This window comes from Glossina fuscipes, unplaced genomic scaffold, assembly GCF_014805625.2.
Source record: "Glossina fuscipes isolate IAEA_lab_2018 unplaced genomic scaffold, Yale_Gfus_2 121, whole genome shotgun sequence".
NCBI lineage: Eukaryota > Metazoa > Arthropoda > Insecta > Diptera > Glossinidae > Glossina > Glossina fuscipes.
The window spans coordinates 4,390,275-4,414,573 of record NW_023998464.1 but is presented as its reverse complement, the minus strand read 5'-3'; the positions used below and the strand labels follow the sequence as shown (position 1 = coordinate 4,414,573).

At 33.8% G+C, this 24,299-nt stretch overlaps 1 protein-coding gene across 1 annotated transcript; it reads right to left on the bottom strand.

Moving 5' to 3' along the window:
- Positions 1–15,609: 15,609 nt before the first annotated feature.
- Positions 15,610–22,881, bottom strand: LOC119640526. Its single transcript, XM_038038612.1, has 11 exons — positions 22,782–22,881; positions 22,142–22,240; positions 21,909–22,072; positions 20,718–21,846; positions 20,519–20,647; positions 19,861–19,966; positions 18,640–19,430; positions 17,891–18,569; positions 17,631–17,821; positions 17,093–17,565; positions 15,610–17,031 (listed from the first exon to the last, which is right to left on the bottom strand). Exons 2-11 carry the CDS (start codon positions 22,204–22,206, stop codon positions 16,817–16,819), a joined length of 3,942 nt encoding a protein of 1,313 aa, XP_037894540.1. The 5' UTR covers positions 22,207–22,240; positions 22,782–22,881; the 3' UTR covers positions 15,610–16,816.
- Between the last annotated feature and the right edge of the window lie 1,418 nt (positions 22,882–24,299).

Below are 24,299 nucleotides of genomic sequence, written 5' to 3'. Positions count from 1 at the left end.
CTCAATTCGGTAGAGTTTGCTTCGATGAGTGTTCAAAAAATTGCCAAGCCGAAAGAAAAATTCGCTATACCAATTTAGAATGTCCAAATACAGTTGCAAAGCGAATTTTGTCGAGAGATTTTGAAAATTGCAGTTTTTTCCATGTAACGACTTGTTAAGATAGGGCGTTGCGTGGGGAATGGTTGAAACAGTGAACGATTCCAAATCATTTTCAATAGTGTTCGTCCGTGAACCAAAGCACGTCAGTATACCAATTTCATCAAAATATCTCAAAAATTGCATCGTGTGTCTTGAATAAAATTTGACGTGGGAAGACATCGGAGAGACAGACTTGGATCAATTCAGAAAATGATTCGTTATAGTAAAAGGTAAGTTTGACTTAAGCTCTTCTGCTGCTGTATTTTATACAACCGCACACAGTGCTAACGGTACAGGGTTTAAAAATTTTCTGTCTGATACTCCACCTTGCCCAAGGATAGTATTTTTGCCTATTATCAACTACAGTTCTTTTGTTAGATTGCAAACATATGCACTTGTAGTTAATCCCTTATAACTACATTGTTTAATCACGAACTTGAGAAGAAACAACAAATCTCTGATACATTTTTGGATCCATGTAGACTTTTAAACGAATGGAAATTTTTTTGATATTTAAGTTAATAAATAATTTAAGGCATTTTTATATAGCTGCGTTCTTTTCATTGCTGGTAAGTTAACTACGAATCTCAGTTGAAAAGCATGATAGAAGCGCTCATTGAGTGCTTAAATTTTAATTACATATAAATTAACAAGAAAACTTCGCTTTGTTTCTCATCCTACTTATGCATCAAAAAACATCTATTGGAAATTGAAAAACATGAATTTACACTCGGTTTAGCCGAATCTATTGATACCTGCTACTAGTTTGTTCCCGCTCTTTCAATGCGAAAAAGGACACAGTGATTGATATTCGTTTGTCATGTCAATTGTATATCGTATGTTGCATGTCGGACATCCATCGCAAGTCAATAAAGTTTTATATTATTTGGTGGTAATTTGTCTATGTGTCGATAAAAGACCATCGTCGCGGCAAAAAATGACAAACGAACATAGCTAAATCAATTCGATCGTTGAGTCATATATTTCTGTGCGCTACAAACACATTTCGAAAAACTAATTTGTTTCTACGCTGGGAGTAAATACTACGTAGAGGTATTCAAGCATCGAAAACACTTGGATGCATATATGAGCTTTCCGGGGCATATTTCTATTTCATTTGAAAATTATGGCAAATGTGACGTTCTATTGGGTATCTTAAAGAGCTCACAATCCCAGTACAATCCCAGTATGTGTGAAGGAATGTTAGTAATTGTTTCTTAATTATATTAATCGCGAAAGTTTAAAAATATAATAATTTCTATACCCCATATCACTTGTAGTACAAGGGTAGATTACGTTCGTACGAATGTATGCAACAGCCAAAAGGACTTGAGATAGACCCATCTTTTATTGAACCGATCAATTCAAACGACTATTCTGAGCTTGTCTGTCCGTCTCATTATATTGTGTTTAGCCTGCAGGTCGCAATTTTTGAAATATTTTTAAGAAATTTGATAGACCGACATATTTTGGCCCAAGGGTGAGCGCTTTTGGAAGGAGTTCGGATCGGACCACTTTTTCGACTACTCCCCGTATAAAGATTTATTTGAAAATGTCATTGTATGAATAATTGTATTAAACGAAGTGGCAAAGAGTATATAATGGTGAACCGTGTCCCATTACAGTGATTCAAGTTGCTTTATTCATTTTTAGTACCTGAAAAATAGAAACGTAAAGACATATAGTAAAAGTATTTCTTCTTCGCAGATCTTATACTTCTTTATTTTGATACACAAATCGCCAAAGTTACTCTTCATCACTTACGTTACTGAATTACGCTGTGAATAAGGTAATAATAAGCAAGGTTCTTAGTGGATTTGACAGCGGTACTCATTTTACTTTCGCATTATTGCTATATACATTTTGCATATGTCAAAATCGTGACTTTTCCAATTTCATGTGCTAGCGGCCTGTTTCTCTGAAAATCTACATTAAAACGATATTTAGAGAGAAATGCATACATTTTTCGAACTTTTGCCCTGTAGGGCTTTTTCCACAATTTAGTTTAGGGGAATATTATGAAGACTTGACCCTCATAATATTTATATAAGATAATATTTGCATTTCCAAGAATCATAACAGGTTTATTTTATATATAATCGCTTACGCTAATGTTAACATTGTATTAAAAATATCTGAAAAGTTTATAAATTATACAAATTATCGCACTTTACATTTTATACCTTCATGAAACAAATATTGAATTGCACTGACAATGGATGCCGAAAATGCAAGTAAACCAAGGACTAATTCTCAAGTATTTCTGCACAATGTGGAGCCTGCTTTGAATAACTGTCTTGCTCATTAAGCATCGGTAAAAGTCAAAGATCGTTTTTTTTTTTGCATACTAGAAACTCATAGGCGAACAGCAGCACTTTGGCTTATTGATCTTTGGTTTCAATTATATGCAATCATTTAAATTAGATACTTTTTAATTTATATTACATTAAAACCACTTTTCTTTTTTCTGTTAAGCAATAAAAATTATCTCGAACAAGCCCCCCTAAAGAGATATCCGGCAGAGTATGGTACACGTTTCATATATAGGTACATACAACAGGTATAGTAATATTATGGAGACTTTTTTATTTGAATAATAAATTGTCGTTTACCCCAATTTTTGAAAACCACAGAAAATATCGCAGCTTTTAACCCCCTATTATGACCTCAAATCTATTTGCTTTATTCTATTCAGGTGCCTATTGATTGTATACGAAAATCAATTAACTGATCGCTACTTTTGGTGAAGATCCGAAAGTTCAGAAAAAAGGAGAGTTTTCATTTATTTACTAATTTGCTAAGAAATTATGCACATTTCGACCGCAAACCAAAATTCAAAACACCTTTGTTTTGGTAGTATATCGACAAACATCAATAACAAACAGCTTTTACATCGCGGTTTACGTCAATAACGATAATTAAAACAAGTTCCTACCAATAAGATTTAATTAAATGCACTATTTAGCAGAGGTATTTGTTCATCTATTTAGACGAATGTTGCTTATCCATATCTACAGCACATAAGAGCCCCCCATAGTTTCCGCAGAGGCCCTACAACGTTTTTAAATGTCACAACAGTACGCAAAATTAATGTGTCCTGGAATTCCACGTAAGTTAACACTTGCAGTAAGAAGAAGAAGTTGAAGGCTTTTGTATTGCTTTAGTAGTTTTTTCATGTGGGCAATAGGGGAAATAGGTGTGTCGTCTTTGAAAATATTTTACAATATATTGCTGCAAATGTGGATTATAAAGGGAAATCGTATTGCTTACGAAGACATTCCAATATTAATTTATGTTTACAATAATATCGGATGGGTCGAGTACACCCTTCGAGCGAAGAAAGAGGGCACTTAGTTCATCGGCTTCGAAATCAGGGAAAGACGTACGTCGTTCACACAATTTTCTCCCGAATGCTTTAAATCCCCAAAAAAAGTACCGAGTGACGGGCAGTAAGTAAAAAGATTTCTCTTATATGTATGTCCAGCTATTTTACTGTCGACCAGGAAATATCTGATATTTTTTTGGAATTGAGCTTCTTTCTTTTTGTGCTTAACATTGCTCTAAAACATTGCTCTAACATTGCTTAAATACCGAAATCTTCCTACGTTGCAAATAAATGATAAATATAAAATATGATAAGAGGAAATGGGAAAATAACAGCCCCCGATAGCATTAGACAACATACATCTATTTTTCTGTCAACCTGTGTATACCAACTTCTTTTCTTTTCCGTTTTACGGAGGATCTAGTTTTGAGAAAACTATATTTTTAAACATATTGCCGATTACATTTGCCCTTGAAGAATGAATTGTCTTTTAAAGCAAACTACGAGTGCAAGCCTTTGCAAATATCAGTCAAACTGGCTATTCTATATCAATCAAAATTGGTAGTAATTAGAAGAATGTATATCTGAACACTACAAATAAGGATACTTTCAAAATATCTGCCCCTAGTTTGACGGCTCAGAACTACATATTTTGGAAATTGTGTTGACAAATGTTGACCGACATAGACGATTCGAATTCGATAAAGTAAATATCTTACAAAAGTTAAAAGAATTGAAATGTAAAACGAAGGATATTATTTCGGCTCTATCAAACAAACTACAAATTTCAATCATTGTAGCGATTAACCCCTTTCATGTAACGAAAACTGAAGTTCACACGACAGAATGGTCTAATTTGCGACCCTTCAAGATAAAAATCAGATTATAATTTAAGAAAAAAAAAATTAACTGGACCCAATCTACTTAATATCGGCCTATTTTTATATCATGCCCTATGTAAGGATTTTCTCCAAAATTTTTGCTCATTAAGGCAGAAAAGTTTAAGTTTTAATCGCAATTTGATGTAAAAATTAACTATGCTAAACTTTGAACAACTAGCTCAATTTTTGAACCTCTTGCCGACAACCATTCTTGCGGAAGGTAAGCCTTTAGTTGCAGAGGGGCTTAATTTTTAATATACTGTTCCATGGTAGTAAGTACATATAGAAACAGTACATAATTTTGCATTCTTTGGGAAAAATAAGAATTGTGCTAGTCAATGTGCTGTGTATAGGGTGCAAATAATAGTCGGCTTAGTCCGACTATAATGTTTTCATTTGTTTTATTTAACTAAGAGCGCCATGAATGGCTTATAATTAAGCTCGAATGTGCGATCGGGCATTTATTTAACATTTTTTTGATTTGATTTTACGCGATTTGAAGTGATTTCTCCGCATAAAAGATTATTAGATGAATAATAGATTTATTTATGCTCCAAAAGAAAAAAGAACATATATATGCTTGAAAACCATAAATTCGCTCATAAAGCATATCTCGTAATTACTTTTCACACTCAATCGAAGTAGTTCTATCTTCAAAACGTATGTCAATTATCGTGTAGCTGCTTGGGTCAATTTTGTCATCTCTGAGAATTGAAACGACCTACAAGAGTAGTTCTTTTGAATTCCAAAAAAGCAAAAAATAAATAAATAAGAAAAACAAATGGAAATTATAACACTATGTCAACCAATCACAGTCAATGTTCATTTCTTCAACACGAAAACAAAAGTACACTCATGTTGTCACATTCTAACATTCTTTTTGGAATAATCGAAATTTGATAAATGCTTCAAAAAGACAAAAAAATAAGAATAGGAAGACTGCGCTCCCTAAAGGTCGCCTTTCAAATGCCCAGCATTTCAATTAAATAGCGTAATAATAAACAATTTCGGGAAATTATTGATGATGATGCCTACATATTTGCTATATAAAACAAAGTCATTTTAATCTTTGGCTGCTTTTGGAACGTCTATTAACGGATTATACGCGCAGGTAAATTTCATCGCAGGAATCGAAGGAAGAGCATATCTCACTGGCTATTATTTAGTAAGGCAATGGGTAGAATATCGATAATTCAAACAACAAATAGGCGGAAAGACAAGTCCGCCGACACTAACGTAAAAATGTAGCTTATTCAATTCAATATAGGACGCAGGATGTATAAAAGATGCGTTACAATCAGCACAATTAAGTTATCATACTTCGGTGAATAATACCGTTAAACTGATATTGACGATACGGTGTAAACAGACAAAGAATATATGGTTTGTTTATATGTATTTTTGTGTGCATTATTTGCAGTATAATAGCTCTTGCAATATGCAATGCTATGTATTCCTCTACTTTTTGATACATATTTTGGCATAATACATGTATATAACATTGTAAACATTTCCAAAATAACAATCTGGTGAAAACACTAATTTCACTGCGATATTTAGAAAGTATATTAAGGCAATTCGCTTAAGGAGTTAATCATTCAAACGTCAATAATCCGACAATAAACAGTGATTAAAACAATTTGATCGTGAAATAAAAATGGAAATTGACGCTGCTGACGAAGTCTCGCAATATCGTCACAAAAAATTTGACAATTTTAAAAGGAAGCGCTACGACTCTTATAATTCATCGCACAGCAATGCAGAAACATTTGAAAGTTTATCAGCGACAACTGGAAATTTAAGTAATTCTGATTACAAAGAAAGCTGTATCAGTAGAACCAACTTATCTTGTAACACTACTCTTACTAAACCACTGAGTAAAAGACGCCGCATAACATTATCACCTTCCCGAACAATATCTTCTGTCGAGCCTCTATTACCAAGACTGAACGATGAAATGCTAAGCAACATTTATAAATATCATGCCAATATGGTAAGAAAGTTTCCTAAAAAACAGCGCTCGCCGAAAGATCAAAAAAGACGTGACAAAAACACAATTGCTTGTCGAATAAGTCGTCAGAGCAAGAAATTAGAGCAACTGTTTATACAAGAGCAATATCGTGAGTTTTCAGAAAAGAATTTCGCAATTGAAGAACAATCAATCAGGGCGAACGCCTATCTAATTGAATTAAATAAATTGATCAGTCTACCAAGGAGTCAATTGCCTACACTCTCTACGGAGTGCTCAATATCGCCGGCCTCGGTAGCGATATCATCGATATCAAATATCAGCGCATCACCTACAGAGGACAGCGAAGGGAATAATTTCAATCCATCACCTACAAAAAATGATACCAGCGTATGGCTTACACAGGATAAGAAACGCAATAATAATGCAAATAAATTAAGTTTTGTGGAAGACACAAAAGTACCTAAAAAGCCATTTACGATTGCCTACCTTATCGGTAAAGAATGATGAAAAATCCTTATACTTGAAGCCCAAGTCTGAAAAACTGCCAATACTACTATACAGCTTTCGAATGGGGTTCCTCAAGGTTGATCTACTCAGGTTTTCGTCAACCTGTTTTAGAAATATTGGCACCCGCGTAAACTAAATAAGTTCTCGACTAAATTTGAGAGAAGAACTTTTACAATGAACGTGTTTACGTTCATTGTAAAATGAAAAGGGACATTCATTCATATAAATGTATACCAATTCAATACCATAATCAATATTTAATAATTAAAACTTAAGTGTAATTTTAATAAAACTTTCGCTGCATATTATAAATACATTTTCGTTAAGTGTAAAATAAATTTTTTCATTAAAGCAGAATTTTATATTAGTTTGCATTTGGACCTCCCACCAACATTAGTTATGGAAAATATTTTAATTCTTTGATTTAAATTTTGAATTGATATTACAAGACTTCGAATGGTAAAAAAATATATGGAAAAATAAGGGAACAGGACCAATGGGGAATTTATTTGTATAAAAATCGCTTGTCCGCATTTATCGTTACTTTGTTTTTTTTTTTTGCTTTCATTCTTATATTCTTCGATAAATTTGCCAAATATTCGTCACGCACCGAAATGCGCATTCGCATCCGCCTTAGATATTGAATGCACATTTTTCGTCACAGTAAGCAATGTTTGTAAAGAAATCGCATTCATGACGTAAACTTTTTCTCTGAGAAAAGGTGCTTGAACTTCGCCTTAAATTCATCCTATAGTTGTATCAATCATACGATGGTTATATGGTATCTAGCAAAGTGAGTTTAATACACCAGTCAATAATTTCGAAAGCTAAGCAAAAAATTTTTTATGCCAAATTTGACTTAATCATCAGAACAGTCTCCTTTACCAGTGACATAATCAAGGCTTCTTTGGGGAATTGTATGTGGAGAGTCAGAAAACACGCTTCAATCTCCGCAATGACTTTATCATTTCGTCTATCGAGTGTAGCCTGTGCAATTTTAAATCTAAGCAAAAAATCATTTAATCTACTTAACACTGTTGACTGACTTTTTGTGCAATTGGCGAATGTTTGAATATGTTTTGCGGCAATTCAAATAAAAAAGGCAATCCCTTGCTACTAGATAATGTATAAATCAACCTATTGAAAATTCTCTATTTTAAAGACATTGTTAAAAAAACGCATGAAAAGTATAAAGATTGCTGGAGTTATGTACCATGGCGTTCTGAAAGATTGTGTTTCAAAAGACGTAGCATTTACGGTTTTAAAACGTATTATGCCCATGTTCTTTTTATTTATGCTTAAATATTTCTTCTTATTTCTTTTTCTCGAAGATTTCTTATTAGAAGTTCCCGAAGTTGTTGTTTCTGTCAGAAAACAGAATCGCACGCTTTACATTTTCCATGTCGTGATCCGGCGTCTCAAGGCAGATACAGTGAGTTTCGTTTCTTTGGAAAAGTTTTTAAATTAACGCAAATGCTTTCTAAATAAATAACAGAGATATTAGGCTATAAGGATTTATTTAACGTAGCAATCAGATGAAAAGCGTAAAAGGTTAAACTACAAATTTCTTACAGATAAGGAAATTTTACCGCTTACTCTGAAAAGGTGCTTTAAAGGATCTGTTAACCATAGTGAAAAATTGATTCATAGTCATAAAGCAAACTTATTAACAGCCAAGAAAACACTTTCCATATTTTACGATAAATTTTTTTTACGAAATTCGTTTCCGGACTAACATTCCTTTCTGTTGTTTTCTTGTGTTTTTGTATTTTTTGTATTTTTTTTACAAACAATCTTAATAAATCCCACTTTAATCCCTTTGTTGTGCTTTCGTTCTTGTTTATAATTTCTAATCTCATTTATGATATTGTTTCCAATTTTCAAAAATAAAATTCTAGGAAATATTTTTTGTTTTTCTTATGTTTTGCAGATAAATATCATAAAGAGCGACTAGCAATGTTCGCGTATATTTTTAATACAGCACATTGCTTGCTTATCTATCTTCTTGTCTCAATAACGACGGCATTGTAATGTTGTGTAAGTGTCCCTTGTTTATTCGGGTTGTTTTTAAAATTTCACCCATAACTAATTTTGTACAAGGTTAGATATTGTTTGTAAACAACTTCATCTGCTATCTCTTTTACACAATGACTAATGAAGGAAGTAAACAAAACATCTATACATCCCAATGAAAGTTAAACAATCATCTTGCGGAGTTCAATGCCTGTTACAGATAAATTCGATTATTTCTCTTTTTTACACGAAAACTAAGTTTAAAAACGTTATTCACATGGAAATAAAGTCCAATAACAACCGCAGTAAAGAAACAAGTAATGCGTATCGAGTGACTCCCTACCAATTTTGTATTCATTCTCTACACGTCTTTGAAATCAAACGGTTTATTAAGAGAGTGTCAGTGAGACATCCAATACCGTTTTCTCCCTGCGCTTTATGCCCCATCGGCGTATACTGAGCAACTTGACAAAGACGTCACAGGTCACAAGACATATACATGAATAACACGCAAAATAGCTGAAGATAAACGCACCTTTTATTATACCGATGGATTCAGAATCATTCTCGGCTCACTCGATCACTTTACTATATAACACCCCGCTTTAAAAAGTCGAAACTTGCCTTATGTAAGATCTCACGAATTTTGAATGCATATACGCTATATAACATACAACTTTTTTCTCGGAAAAAAGGTTTCTTAGCCCCCAGTGGAATTCATCGATGCATTTGAAAAACGTAAAATTTGGGGATCTTCAATATGGAGTGATATATTCTCTGAAAAGAAGACCAAATGCATTTGCTGCGCCATCTTTGGTTTTGTTTGTTTGTTTTTTCATGGACTTGTATACCGTACCCTGTATGCTTTTAAAAACTCAACACGCTCTTGCTTGTAAGCGCTTGACAAGGTGCGTTTGCCAAAATTTCTGCTTATACCAACAATAAAAACGAAAGAGCAAGCAATTAAATGGCTGCTAACGCATTACCTCATAAATCATCCATTGACCTAACCCCTTTTTTAAGGTTTCTTCACCGCTCTCGCAATATATTAATTCTCTGCAATGAAAGCAACTAAAACGTCAGTAAGTAGTAAACATTATCCTAATGATGTGAAGAAAACGAACATCTTTGCTTATCGTATATTAAAATTGCAAAGTAGTTTCTTAGTGACCCGATCAGAATTATACAAGATATACAGATAACATAAATGTCTTGCTTAGTTCCATTTCAACGTAGTGAACTTGAGGTTTTTTTTTTCATTTTCTTCAGCCGTTAACTTTTGAACAACAAGCGCATTACCGCAACATAGACTTAGAATTCTTTCTACTCCTAGCGCACGTAATTCATATTGAAGTTACATTAGTTTAAAGAAATGCTGAACCTTTACGAGATACACACCACCTAATCGCCCGAATATTGCTATCTTTGACTTGAGCACCGATTTTTTGCATATATCGAACACGGCACATTAGTGCGATTCCGTTCCATCGCATTTTCGCTCGTAATTTACTGTTGAAATGTCAGAAAAGTTGGAATAAGTGTATGAATATGGAATGGAGATATGAAAAGTTGGTGACGTCCACTAAGACAGTGTGTGTTATAAAAAATTGACAATCAGACGCATATAAGTGATAAATTGAGAAAGTCTTTACAGTGTTATTGTGTTTTGTCCAATATATCGCAATGTAAAACAGCTGTTGAATCATATCGATTGATTCAAGAAGCTTATGGTGAACACACTCTGTTCAAGTAAAGTGTCGGCGGTGCAGAAATGATGGTCCCGTAAGTGCAGAGACGGCGTAGGCAGAGCAATTAAATGATAATCGCCAAGCGGTTTCCAATTCCCTACGAAAAGTGAGAAATAGTCACAGGGTCATCAGAAAAAAGAAAAAAAGTCGCTTTGCATTATATCGCGACCCAAGACGAAAAGTGAATCCATTTTGAAAATCCGAATCGTGAAAGATTGCAGATAACCATGGGCGCTATAACCAATGCGACCTCATCACTCAATTATTTTAACAGGACGGCTATGGTTTCTTTTGGGAAAGCCTAGAAGGGCTACTACCGGCTGAAACGTTTGACGTTATCAACAGTTCGCTTGTCAGAAAGCCAGAATATCGAAAAAGGCAACACAAACTCATTCTTCTTCATAACAACATTCTATCACATGAAGCAACCCGCTCCAACGTCTATCACACCTTGATACCAAATTTAGTGCACAATGGATTCATGTAAGGAAAATATGTTCTCTTGCCAGTTTTCGTGTTTTCAGAGCTGCGACTTTTCACATGTTGCTGAAATCAGTCCTCCACATCGCCCAAGTTTACAGTTGTTGCAGTTTTAATTGTTTGGATGTTATTGACGTTACTATTCTATACATATTGCTGTGATTATTTGTTAAAATGTTGATGTAACTTTTGTAATTGTTTTGTACACTGTTCTTGATTGAAGCTTTTCGCTTATTTTTGAAGATACCCATAGGATGACTTTTATGTATACAGTGTTTCAGATACCATAATAGCTGAGACTGTTGTTCTTGACGGAATTTATCTTATTGATGTGGCTTTTGTTGCTGTCCTAGTTTTTGTTAACTTACTCATATATGCGTTGCTAGTTCAAGGTGCTTCTTATTGATTTTGCGAATTACAACCGATAGTCACTATTGCACTGAAATGAGCAACTCCAGAGAATGTTAAGCACAGAAGCTAGGAGTAGTGAAGTAATTATCGATGTAGCTACTGCTTGCGATGTTGTAAATACATTTACAAATTAGCGCTTGTTGTCCGCACTTTTGTTATTGCTATTTTCAAATGTTCGCGTTCAATAAGTCTGATGCTTCTTGCCCTGCTGGTCGTAAAGAGTTATTTTATTTCCGCTGCCCTTACATTGATTTTATTCTTTAATGTTTAATTTTATCAATATAATCACTATTGATACGATGCACTTGCCAAATTTCATCAGACATTGATTCAATCACTGCAGACATGTCTGTAAATCTGTTCATATTCTATTTCAAATCGTAAATTTCTATAGGGATAAGAAAGAGATACGATAATAGTGCCAAATTTTCATGTAAATGCTGTCGTTGCCTCAATAATCAATTGAAAGCGTACTCGAATTAGCGCGGATCCATTCACTTAATAATCTGCATTTCTTAAGATATGACCGATCTCTTGTTTGGTATTACAAAAGATATGACAAAATTAACAAACATTGCCGTAACGTACCTGGAAGCATGTTTACATAAACGTCGCGATCAATGCAGTCAGTAGTCAGTAGTAATAATTTTCTTTTAATGTTTAAATGCAGCGAAGTAAGAAGAGATTTCCGTTTGCGTGTATGTATGTAATTAAAATGAAACAATGTCTATAATTAGTGGTAGATGAAACGTTCTCATAACAGTGCATTTAATAATTAAATGTAATAATGTAAATGTCTGCCTTAAGCTCTTTTTTTTTATGAACACCCAAAAAGAGCTTAATACGAATAAAATCAAATCTCCCGTCATTGGTTAATGCTTTGTATGTACTAAGAAGTCTATCTATCACATATTTTTATACACACACACACATAACAATTTTGGCAAAATATTTGCAACGCAATGTATATACATTGATGATTAAATTGCCGGTCTATGTGTGTACCTATGTGTACACTCTTGCCCACAAAAACGAAAATGATGGCTCCAAAATTTGAAAAAAATTCTTGCACGCACTGTACGTTAGCACTAAAAATGAGCCAAATCGTGCGAAGGGCACGCGTATCGCAATACCCAAACTACCACTGCTGTTTTCTTAAGCAATAAGGAGTTGGTATTTTTTGCTCATCCGTTATGAACTACAACAGGCGCAGGATAGAAATATCCACAAAATCGAAAAAATCAGCCACGCTCGCCCTAGTTAGGATACGAAAATTTAGTTTTTGTTTTAATCTTTTTTAAGATAAGTATAAAAGATTCGGCTATAGTCGAACATAGTTTTCATACATTAATACCTTCTACATTAATACTTCTCGTCTGACTAAATTTTTCTCTTCCTATCTTGAAATTTTTCGTATTATCAGACTAGTAATACAATAAGTTTACACCAGACAATTTCTTTCGTAGGAATATTGTAGAAAATGAAAAGCCCGTTCTTGACTTCCAAATCCTACTCAGCATATTTCTTCTTTCGTTGAGAAAAATAAACGACCAGCTGCAGAAATTTCGTGATAAACAATATTTGTCTTATTTTCACGCAATTAATAGGTAAACTACTTTAAAGTAAGTAAAAACGCACTATATTGAGCTACGAGTCACTATTAAACGTCCTATGCCACTCTACATTTACTCGTATAACGACTTTTCAAAGTAAGGCGGTGTATAGAAAGTGACCATAAAAGCGCTTCTCTCCGAATCATTTTTCATAGCATTTATCCTTCGGCCAAAACGCATTAGTAGATCAAATTACAACAAAATACGTACACAATTGTGGCCTGTACGTTAAACAGAAAAAAGGACGGACATATGGACAGACAGGTTTATATATATTTAAAAATTGATTCTGAATAGGTCGGTATAATAAGAGGACGGTCTGTCTCAAATCCTTCTGTGTGTTGCATACATTCCCACAATACTCTTGCCTCACAAGTGGTGTATGGGTAATAAGACTTGTAGTCTGCTTGCGTGACTAACTTATCTTAACTGTTTAACCGCTAAATATTCCGTAACTTTTTGAGGATTTTCGCTTGCGCGGGAAGACTTTTCAATGCCTATCATTATATTTCTCTTGTCCACTACAGTGTGTGGATGTCGATGACATATAACTTCTTCCATAAAATGGAATCAATTTCAACTCCTGTCATTATGGAAATTGGCACAACCCTAGAAATGAAAGTAGAAAACTGAAATTTGGCACAAACATTCACTGATCGCTTAAGAAGCTAAGCTTAGAAGATGGTTGTTGTCTGTCCATCTATAATACCATTTGTGTTCTTCTTCTTCTTCTTATTCAGCATACGTATAAATTTACCAAAAACGATGTTTGTTTGCATTCTCTTGTCACAACGGTTACCACAACGCAGATGTTTTACATAACTGCAACTATGTATGCAGATAAACATGTAACGTAAATATATTTATTATAGTTACTGGAAGTATGAGACGCTTTTTTACTTTTGAACAATTTGAGGATTTTTTAGTTCATAAGCATTCTTTCTTAATCACATCAAAGGAACACTTGGAATTTACAATCCCTAAAAGTGATTTGATTTTTGGTGTTACTGTATTAATTAGCATAAATCGAAAATAAATTAGAATAAATTTTGTATCGGTAACCTATTAGTAAGCCAATAGATAGTATTCTTTAACCGGATATAAGCCCATTGCGGTGAAATATCGGTAGTTTTACTATTGAACCATCCAACACAGGCTTCATATTTTCTATTCTCCTGGAACATGTGCCACTGCAATTTATATTACATCGAATTGTGGTATTTTGAATTCATTTAAACTCACCACGTTCCTTTTATAATGAATCGTACCACGAGGTGACTCTCAGTCACTTATAAGAATTCTGGGAATATGTGAAATGTTATTGTTTAAGTTCATTTATATATTCAAGCAAGGGTTATGTATAAACATAAAATATTATACACAAGCCATATGCTATTTGAAAACGCAATATGGAATAATTAAAAAAATTTGCGTTCAAAATTCAAAAGTGATTCAAAGATATTGCGTGGCAAGAATACGGTTAAAGGGAGACGATAACACTTCTTCCAAACTTCTTCCAGATGGGTGAACATATTTGCTTTCAGTTTTTTTATTTGTATACCCTACGCCACAAGGGTACATTACGTTTATGCGTACGCACGCAACACCCAGAACAACTTGGAAGAGACCCGTTTTTTTAAATATTATACCGATCGATTCGGAATCTCTGTGCAATTTCAATTGAAAAGAAATTTCAAAAAAACAATTCCACTGGCCGTTTTCACCAATCGCGTTTACCGAAAAATCTGCCATAGAATTATGCTCGGAAAATCGAAGATTTTGACTATTTACTGTTTTGTCCTTTTATGCCATTCTTGACTAACAAAATATTAAGAGGCCGTTTAAGCCAATAGAGAAAACTGATTTTTTCAAAAATTTACAGTAGACTACGCCTGTAAGTGTTGTCATTTTTGCACCCTACATTACTTTCGTACAGGGCATATTAAGTTTGAACAAACGTTGCTAACCTTCGGAAGGGTTTGCAGTACTGATCGGTCTATAACTATTTTCTAAATCAATGAATTTTGTCTCCCCGCTTGTGTATGTGGTATCTGTCCATGTGTTCCGTCTTGTGTTCATCGTATATATCCCAAATTTTTCGCCCAAGGACGAACACTATTGAAAATGATTAGAATTCAGTCCACTTTTTCGGCCACGTCCCATAAAATACCATATTTTCAAAAGTTTTTGTAAAATTTTACACAAGCTCTGAAGCTTTGAAGTTTAGCTTCGAAACGAACGTAATTATGATGACGGAAGTAGTATGTCTAAATATCGTCAGAATTATCGTTATTACGGCTTTTCTTGGCCTCTTTTCAAGAACTTACCCGTTTTCAATTGAATTCCAAAAGACATGTTTTTGTGCAATTTGAAGTTTCTTTACTCAGATCTCTTCATAGATGCTATTAACATATCGCATTGGCGTAAAGTAAACACGCACACATTCCGTGTATTAAAGGAGATTTTTTAAATGTGTTAAAATTAAATAATTAATTATATGAATTAAATGAATTAATTATTTATATCAAAAGAATTACAACATTTCTATCTTATATGTGTTTAAAAACGTTTTAAATTTTCTTTATAAATTGATTTTTAAACCATTTCAATACGTATCTTGGTCTAATTGCATTGAAAATTCTCAAAATTGAATGTCATACAATCCTACATGTACAAAGCGATATATTGAAATTATTTATGAATTTTAGAAACGTTACTGGATCGCTCAACCAACACTCCACATACCATAAGCCACTTATAGAACTGTAACAGAATTGGTAACGACAAATAAATTAAAATTTAATTTAAGTCATTAATGGTTAACCAAAAGATTATACAATTTTCTTGTTACACGCGACTTGAGATTATGTTTAAGCCGAATACATTCAAGTAAGAAAAAATTTGGTTTAATTTTGAGTTTTAGTATTTGGAGATATTCAATTACAGATAAATCAATGTATATGTAGGGCGGAACTTGATTAAGTCTATATAGACTGACACTATACGAACATATCTGGATATATATTTTTGCATACGCTTAATGCGTGATCTTTCAGTAGGCGAACGAAATATCAAATAAAAAAAACTTTATTCCTCCGTTAATAAAAAGTTTGCACTTTTCTCTATCTTCTTGCCTTGGAAGCTATAAATATTTGCTAATAATCGTATTTTTTAAAAGAAACTTTAAGCTTTTCAGAGGCCGTTAATCAATCTTCTTTTCAATATCATATATTTAACAGGAAAAAGGACTTTGTTACAAAACTATTTATGTTACGAAGTAATTTTTTTACATCTGTCACTGAAGGGTTGACTGTTACAATTCTTTTGCTTCTTCCTCTAACGCGTTAAAGCTCAGCTATAAGTAACGCTTCGGTGAAAAATCACATGGATAAGCAGATGACATTTGATGAAATATCATCCATCATAAGTATGCATATAAAATACGAAAAGTGGAGAATAACTTTTAAGATGGATTGACAAATTTTAAAAGACACTTTTAAAAATATTTGTAAACCACCAAAATTATTACCGTTTGAATGAAATCAATTCAATATTCAAGCCAAAGGAATATGTGCATGTTCGCACATTATTTGTGTAACCTTGGATTTGTGTATTGTTTGGTTGTGGTGATGGGTATAAAAAATTAAATGAGAAAAAGAAAAGAAGAACAAACTATTTCAAGCAGTTCATTCCATAGTAGCCCAAATGCTCAGAGTTGTCTGCTCCCGTTAATTTGGTTCTAGTTTGAAAACTTTATCTTGATTATCCTGATTTCCATAAATGTATGGATTATCATCGTCCGATTCACTATCACCATAGTTTTTTAAAGCGAGAATCATTAGATCCGAGCGACCTTCTAAAGCAACAGCGACAAAGGCTCCGTTAGGAAGAATTTCGCAAGCCGAAATACGATCGGGTAACTTCAGCACAGCTAAAGATTTTCCTAGAAAATATTCACAAGTACATGATGTTTTAGTAAAAAATGCATTACCGCTTATTATTACCTGTACTAGTTTCCCACACACGGAACGAATTATCACGACCTTCTTTATCGGTAGATAATAAAATTCTACCTAATGGGTCCAGTTTCAAGCATGTTACTGGGGCGTTATGACCAGTAAGTGTCGAACGACAATTACCCGTAACTAAGTCCCACACCAAGATTTTAGCATCATCCAAGCCGGCAATGACACAAGCATTGACCTGCGATATAGCTAATGCAACCGTATTGCAGGAAGGCTTCCATTTCTTAAATAATGTGCCGCTTTGTAAATCATAGACAACTATAAAATTAGGTGTGGGCTCGTTAAGTTCTTTCGCGACGACACAAACGTATGATCCTTCGTGTGTTATGGCTGATAGCGATGTTATGAAATCATGGCACGGTATACGTAAATCATATAACAGTTTCCTTTGTGTAAGATGCCACACAAGCAGAGGAAATGGCTTTTGGGTTTCGTCACCGCACACAAGAATTCTAAGGGTTCAGAAAGAAGAGAATAATACTTTATATACTGAATAAAATAATAAAAATAATGATACCTTCCATCTCCGGATACCAACAGAGAATTGAGAAAACGGTCCTCACCAGCTTTAAATGTCGTAACACAATCTCCGGATTCAAGATTCATGAGATTCACATACATACGATTGCGCGACAAACACACCAAATGCTTTTGATCATGCAAACCGAAATATGGCATTTTTTGATTCATTACGCCTTTCAAAGTAACCTAAGATGAAGGAGACACAAATAATACATTAATAATTTAATTATTGTTAACTCGGGTACAGTTAAGTACCTTAAATTTTCCCTCATCCAAATTAATAACTTTAATCTCTCTACGACATAGTACAGCAGCATCATAAGTATCACAGGGACACATAGCAGTTGGTTGTGGGATACCTTCTAGCACTCTTACGCGACGGCTACTTTTGACATCCCATATACAAATATCGCCCCTGATGGTACTTATCGCAGCCACAAAGTAACCTTTATGAGGCAAATTAACTAATACATTATAGTCACCATGCCCGGTTTCCCTCCCGTTGCTCCAGTCACCGTTTAATATTTCCAAAAACGGAATTTCAATTTCATTTGTAAACTCTAACCATGATCGCACTTTTTCATCATCTTTTAAATTCGCATCCTGTTTGATTCTAGTCTTAAGATAAAATTTAATAAGCGTAAAAAACTGATGTCCGTCATAATCAAGTTCATGCATATAGTTCGTTAAAAACTCCTTTAAGAAGTGAATATGCAAATACGACTGCTGGGGAATACCAGAAATTTTCTCCGATACCCAAATATCGTGCATAAGATGAATAGGACCACAGGCATGCACCTTATCTGCTATCCATTGCAAATCGGTAAAATAAAAACAATTAAAGAGAATATCGATTGCATTTGGCCCCAAATTATCCTCAATAACCGCCGAAAAATGATGGTAAGGTAGCTTTAAAAACTTTTGATAATTATAGCTAAATAGACAAATAGACAAATGTGCTTCCAAAAGGTTACATAATTATAAAATATGGTATAGAAACTTACATTTTGTTAAGTTCTTTTGAAATTACAAAATAGCTGTCTTGCCTATCGAAAAAATCCCGAATGGCTTTGTGCACAAATGATTGATTCTTTTTGTACTTTTCTAGAATAGTCATGCGGAAGCTTGTGTCAGTTATTTTGATATTCCTTATACATAACAGCATGGGACCCATTAACCAGCAGAAACGCGACCAAACATTAAATGCGGCCTGCGCATCAAGTTTGGTTAATCTTTGTAATATCTGTATACAATCACTTTCTCTTATCCCCCATTCAGAAAGTGATACAATGAGCAATAATAGTTCGGCATGATCGGATGAAAATTTGGTCTCCAGGACCTGCAGTACCTTATGCAATACCTCGGATATGTCATTCATACTTGTCGATGTACAGCCAAGCCAAGCCATCCACCATAACGATTTGGCATGAAAAGGAGTACGACCATGTAAATTTTTCCATTCATCTGGCATTTTAACGGCTCGATTAGCTACATAAAAATCACCACCTCCCGAACACAAAATATCATTCCATTGGCGGTCAGTAAATTGCTTCATATTTATAAAGCATTTTTGCGATAGGCCATATTCCGTAAGCTTGTGCAACAGCTTCTCATATTTATCGGTCCGTTCTGTTACGGTGAGTATAACTTTACACATATTTTTTAATTTGAACGGCAACCACGTCAGATCTATGTCTTCACCAAGTAACTCGTCAACCGAATCAATAATGATAATAAAGAAACATTTCTCCTCATCGATTATTTTTTGTATGATTTGAGCGTAAGCTTGAAAAGTCTGCAAAAGAATTTAAAAGGCAATTAAAAAAATAATATTTGCGTTGAGGAAGATGCTTGCTCCATGCTGCGAGATTGTCTTAAGCAAAGGATAGCCTTTCGTTATTTATAGATGTCGAATTGTCAATAAGCCTAGTGTTAACTATTATAATTTTGATGTCAAATACCCGAAGCTGATATCTGTAATCAAATTATTTTATATTCGATTTTTGACCAAATTAGTTCGCCATTCATTTTTACTACTTTAGTACTCTTGCAATCGATGAACGATTGCGGTGAATATGTTTCGTTATGAAATACGCATGAACGCTACTTTTATCTTTTTATAATTTTTGCTATGCTTTTCATTTACTCCATTAACCCAACAACCGATAATACAGTTGCCAGCTTAAATATAAAAGATTTATTTTATATATATTTCATATAATTACATGGCTGAGACTCGTTTGATATCCGTAAGCTAAAGCTGACATTTGGTTGGCTATGGATCCCAAGACGGTGACCAAGTCGCCTGAACGAGCCGTTAAATTCGCGTATCTTAAAAATATAAATAATATATATGTTAAAAAATTTGAATTATATATAAATTATATTCGCCACAAAGCGAATCTTAAATACCCACCGTCTCGAGTAAACATATTAAACATTTGAGAATCGGACTGTGGTGCTATGCTTGTACTTGACTTTTAAAATTGTGCTAAAATAAATGTTTCTGTCATGTTCTGTAAGTCTTCGGCACTAACGTTTTAAATTTCTTTTTGACAGTTTTTCGATTTTCTTAACGGATTTCTATAAATCGCGCCCATTTCTACAATTAATCTGTTCGGATGTTTATTTAAATAAAGAATATGCAAGCATCAAATTTCGACACTCTTCTGAAATTTTTGCACCTATGAGGGACACATAGACGGATGAACAAAAACGGCATGATTAAATCGCCTTAAAATGTTCCTCTAATCAAGAACACACATACTTTATGAGTCGCCTGACGGAAATACTATAAACAAATTGCAAAATTGCAAAAATTAAAACGCGCCAAATTTCGAAAGTGGGCATAATGAGCAAATACTTGTACCAAAAAGTATGTACCTCAATATCAGATTTGTCTCTGGTTTCCAACGGTACAAATTTTCTACTATCTTCGATATAAGTACACTCTTCCCGCACCCGCTGGGTCCGCACACTACTAGAGGCTGATCTGTGCTGTCTTTTATATATCTGTAGGTAAACGTTTTTTCGAAAACCTGTAATATCTAGAAGAATAGAAAAAAAATGAAACTCAACTCACCTTTTAATATCGTTCATAATGTCGAAGTTGGGAGAGTTTTGTGCTAACGCCGTCGTATACTGACCAATAAATTCAATTTCCTCAATTAGAGCATGATTCACTCCATTGGTATTGTCCGGTAAACTATTCTTATTTGCGTACTCATCAATAATTGTGGTAATTGACTTGTCTATTAAACTCTCTATGACCTCGGCCAATTCGTCGTCCAGCACATTCATGTTGGGTAAAATGCGTACCATATTCTTCTCAGACAAATGAGTTTTCAATTCACTATAAAGTTTAGAAATGCGTCTTAAGACCTCCAGTTCATAAGGTGAAGCATTTTCGGGAGCCTTCATGTAGTGGGGACCTGTTTGTATCCAAATGCATCGCTTTGCCAGTTCTTGACTTATTAAGACCGTATTGTTCACTTCTTGTTCAACCACTGTTGACATGTATGAGTCTTTTAAATCATTCGAAAACAAATTTAATAGAACACCGAATAATTTATTTAATTCTTCATCCTGCTTTGTAGAGTATGGTTCAATTTGTTGAGTATGCAAACGATGGCACATGGGTTGATTAAGATTGTCTATAGTATACCATTTCTCTAAAAGAATTCTCTCCGCTTCATTGGCTGCACTTAAAACTGATGTGAAATCTTGGCTTTCTATAGTCAGCGGCAACATCGGTACACCCAAATTTGAACCCAAAAACAATACGGGTATTATATATGCTGAAGCAGAATGTCTGCTTAACTCCGACAGAGCATTAGCAGCTTCTTCGTGACCACCCTGTGCTTCCAAAGGACTTTGGCTCCAATGATTAATTGCTGATAATCTAGAATAGTCCGCTTTGACCGATATTTCCATATCATGAATATCGGAAATAACAAATTCAAAATCTCTGCTTTGGCATTGACGAGTAAATTGCTTTTGCAATCCATGGATAATGCGTTTATGCTTCTTGTGCTCTTGACTATTATCTGTTAGTATGTAAACAACAATCTTTTTGTGCCTTTCAGTTTTTCTATTCCCTAAGAATTTTCCACGTAATATGGCTAAACTAATATTAGACATACTTTTTAAATCACTTAGCTCGGTTGCGATTTGTGCGGCGGTGGTCGTGGTAGTGGATGTAGCAACGGAATCTGTTAAAGATCGGTAAAAAGTTAACAAAGTTATAGGAAAATTGAATATTTAAGACGCTTACTGCTTTGATCTGATTGAATTGCATTCCTGTCTGTGTTTGTAAGCGACGATTCGTCTGGTAAATCCTCATGCTTAGTTGTAATAGGCACTTTTCCTACTTGAGACGTAGAAGGAGGGACGTTTGTAGTGCTAACATTATTATCTGCTTTAGTATCATTGTAGGAACTATTAAATAATTTGCAATTATAAATTTAATATTAAAACTGATTCAGTTGACAATAATAAAGAACTTACTCTTCCGATTTTTCTGATATACTGCCTTTTTTCTTATTTTGCCCAGAACTGCAAACATTGCCCATTTCACGATGGTGCCAACCACAAAAAAACGATAGACTTTAATAAATTAAACGTGAGACATATGAATATTACTTAGTATAAAGAATCACGTTATCGAAACATAAACGTTTTCTAACATTAAAAGACGGAGGAGATGCTTCAAATATCTATCAATTCTTTCATTTCTATTAAATAAATTTTGATTTATATATAATGATTTTCCCCCTAAATCGTAACCTCTTGAAATTCATTATGTTCGTGTGTATATGGCATCAAAACAGGCCAATAAAATGATTGCCTCGACTTCGCACTAATGAAAATAAGTGTCGCCAAACTTCCACAGAGATTCAGAAAAGGAACAATACTTTCAGAAATAATCATATTTCCCAAATCCATCTATATAAATTATGCATTGTACGCATCTTTGCCTAATATATGCAATATATACAATTTGTTGTATACCAAAATTGTTTCTCTATGCACACATATACGTATACGTACGTGAGTGCTATTAACTTTTATTTTATTTACTAACTCTTCTGAAGGCAACTATTTATTGGATATGGATGTTTTTAAATTCTCCTTTAATTAAGCTTACTTTTCAAAATGTTTTATCGGTTAAATTTTGGCTGGAGTTAATTGTGTATTATTGACTTTTAAGCACTTTTTAACTACATTTTTACTGCAAATATTATATATGGTGTACACTTTTCTTATTTTCACGTTAGTATGGTTGGAATATTTGTATATGAAGCTTTAAGCTTTTTGGCACACATAAAAAGCTTTTGACTGTCAAGTGCCAAACAACAAGGTTGCTAATGTTTGGCCATATATTGGGGAAGTCATCTTAACGTTCAACGTACAATGAACAATATAGTCAAACGTAACATTTCAAAACCATTACAACTGAAAATAATGAGAAACCCTTATTAATTGTATTAAGTATAGAAAAGATTGTTATTAGAACGGACTTGTGAAACGTCACTAAGTTTAACGGGAACATGTCTTCAAATTCAAAATATGTTTTCTTCGAAATTCGATATTGCTTACTGTTTTAAGGGACGAATCGCGAGCTTGCACAGCATAAGAGTAAAATCAAAAAATAAAAAAGAAAAAAAGTTAGTTAAATACTATAATGAATATGTAATATATTTTTAGACGGACTTGTTGTCCTCTGTTAGATAAGAGCTACCGCTAGTACGTAATCAATATAGGCTTCCCCACACGAAAAGCAAGGTCAAACCTGTATTGTCATCTCACGAAAAGGAATTTATGGAAGCTTTGTTGAATATGCTTAAAGCAAAAAAATTTACATTCACACCCCATTCGTTTCTAAGTTATTAGATCCAAACAGTTTAAAAATATTCTGTTTCAGTGCGTACTCAGTCACTCAAAGATGACTGCGTAATAGGGCTGGTTATACGTTCTCGATATCGAGTATATTCGAAAGTAAAATGAGTAGTACTATCTGGCCGCACAAATCAAATGCATACTTTATAAATAGCTGTTAATTCTCTACTCGTTACAGCAAGTCCGTAAACCGTAGGTGTCGGGCCATAAACTGAGCCCTGCTTCTTATCACTACGACCGGAACACAATAACACTAACAAGTAAGAAATAAGGAACATAAAGTTAAGTGTATATATATATTATTGATCAGCAAATAGTTTCGGATTCCTTCACCTAAACTTTGTATTACCCAAACTTTGATTGGAGTCATGATAAAAATTGGCAGCAGTTAGTTAAGCAGTTACAGTTAAGCATATAAGCAGGTCTGTTAGCCGCGAGTCCTCTACGGATGGAACATTTGAAAAACATAAGAAAACAAATATTTCAAAATTATTAATAGCACCGGACACGCCTTAAACTAATAAAAATATTTTACTTGATTATACTGACGTGAATATAATTATCTCAATCATTACCCATTACAAAGTTAATAATCAATTTAATATATTATCCATCGGTCGCTGCGCTACGAAAAGTCTACGAACAAATGTTTTAATTTAGGTTTTAGTGAATTTAAAAATGAGATGATAAGAGTTCGTATGGTTTGAATTGAGTAAATCGCTAGTTGTTGCTGTGATTTTGCATTAATTCAACTCAAACAATTATT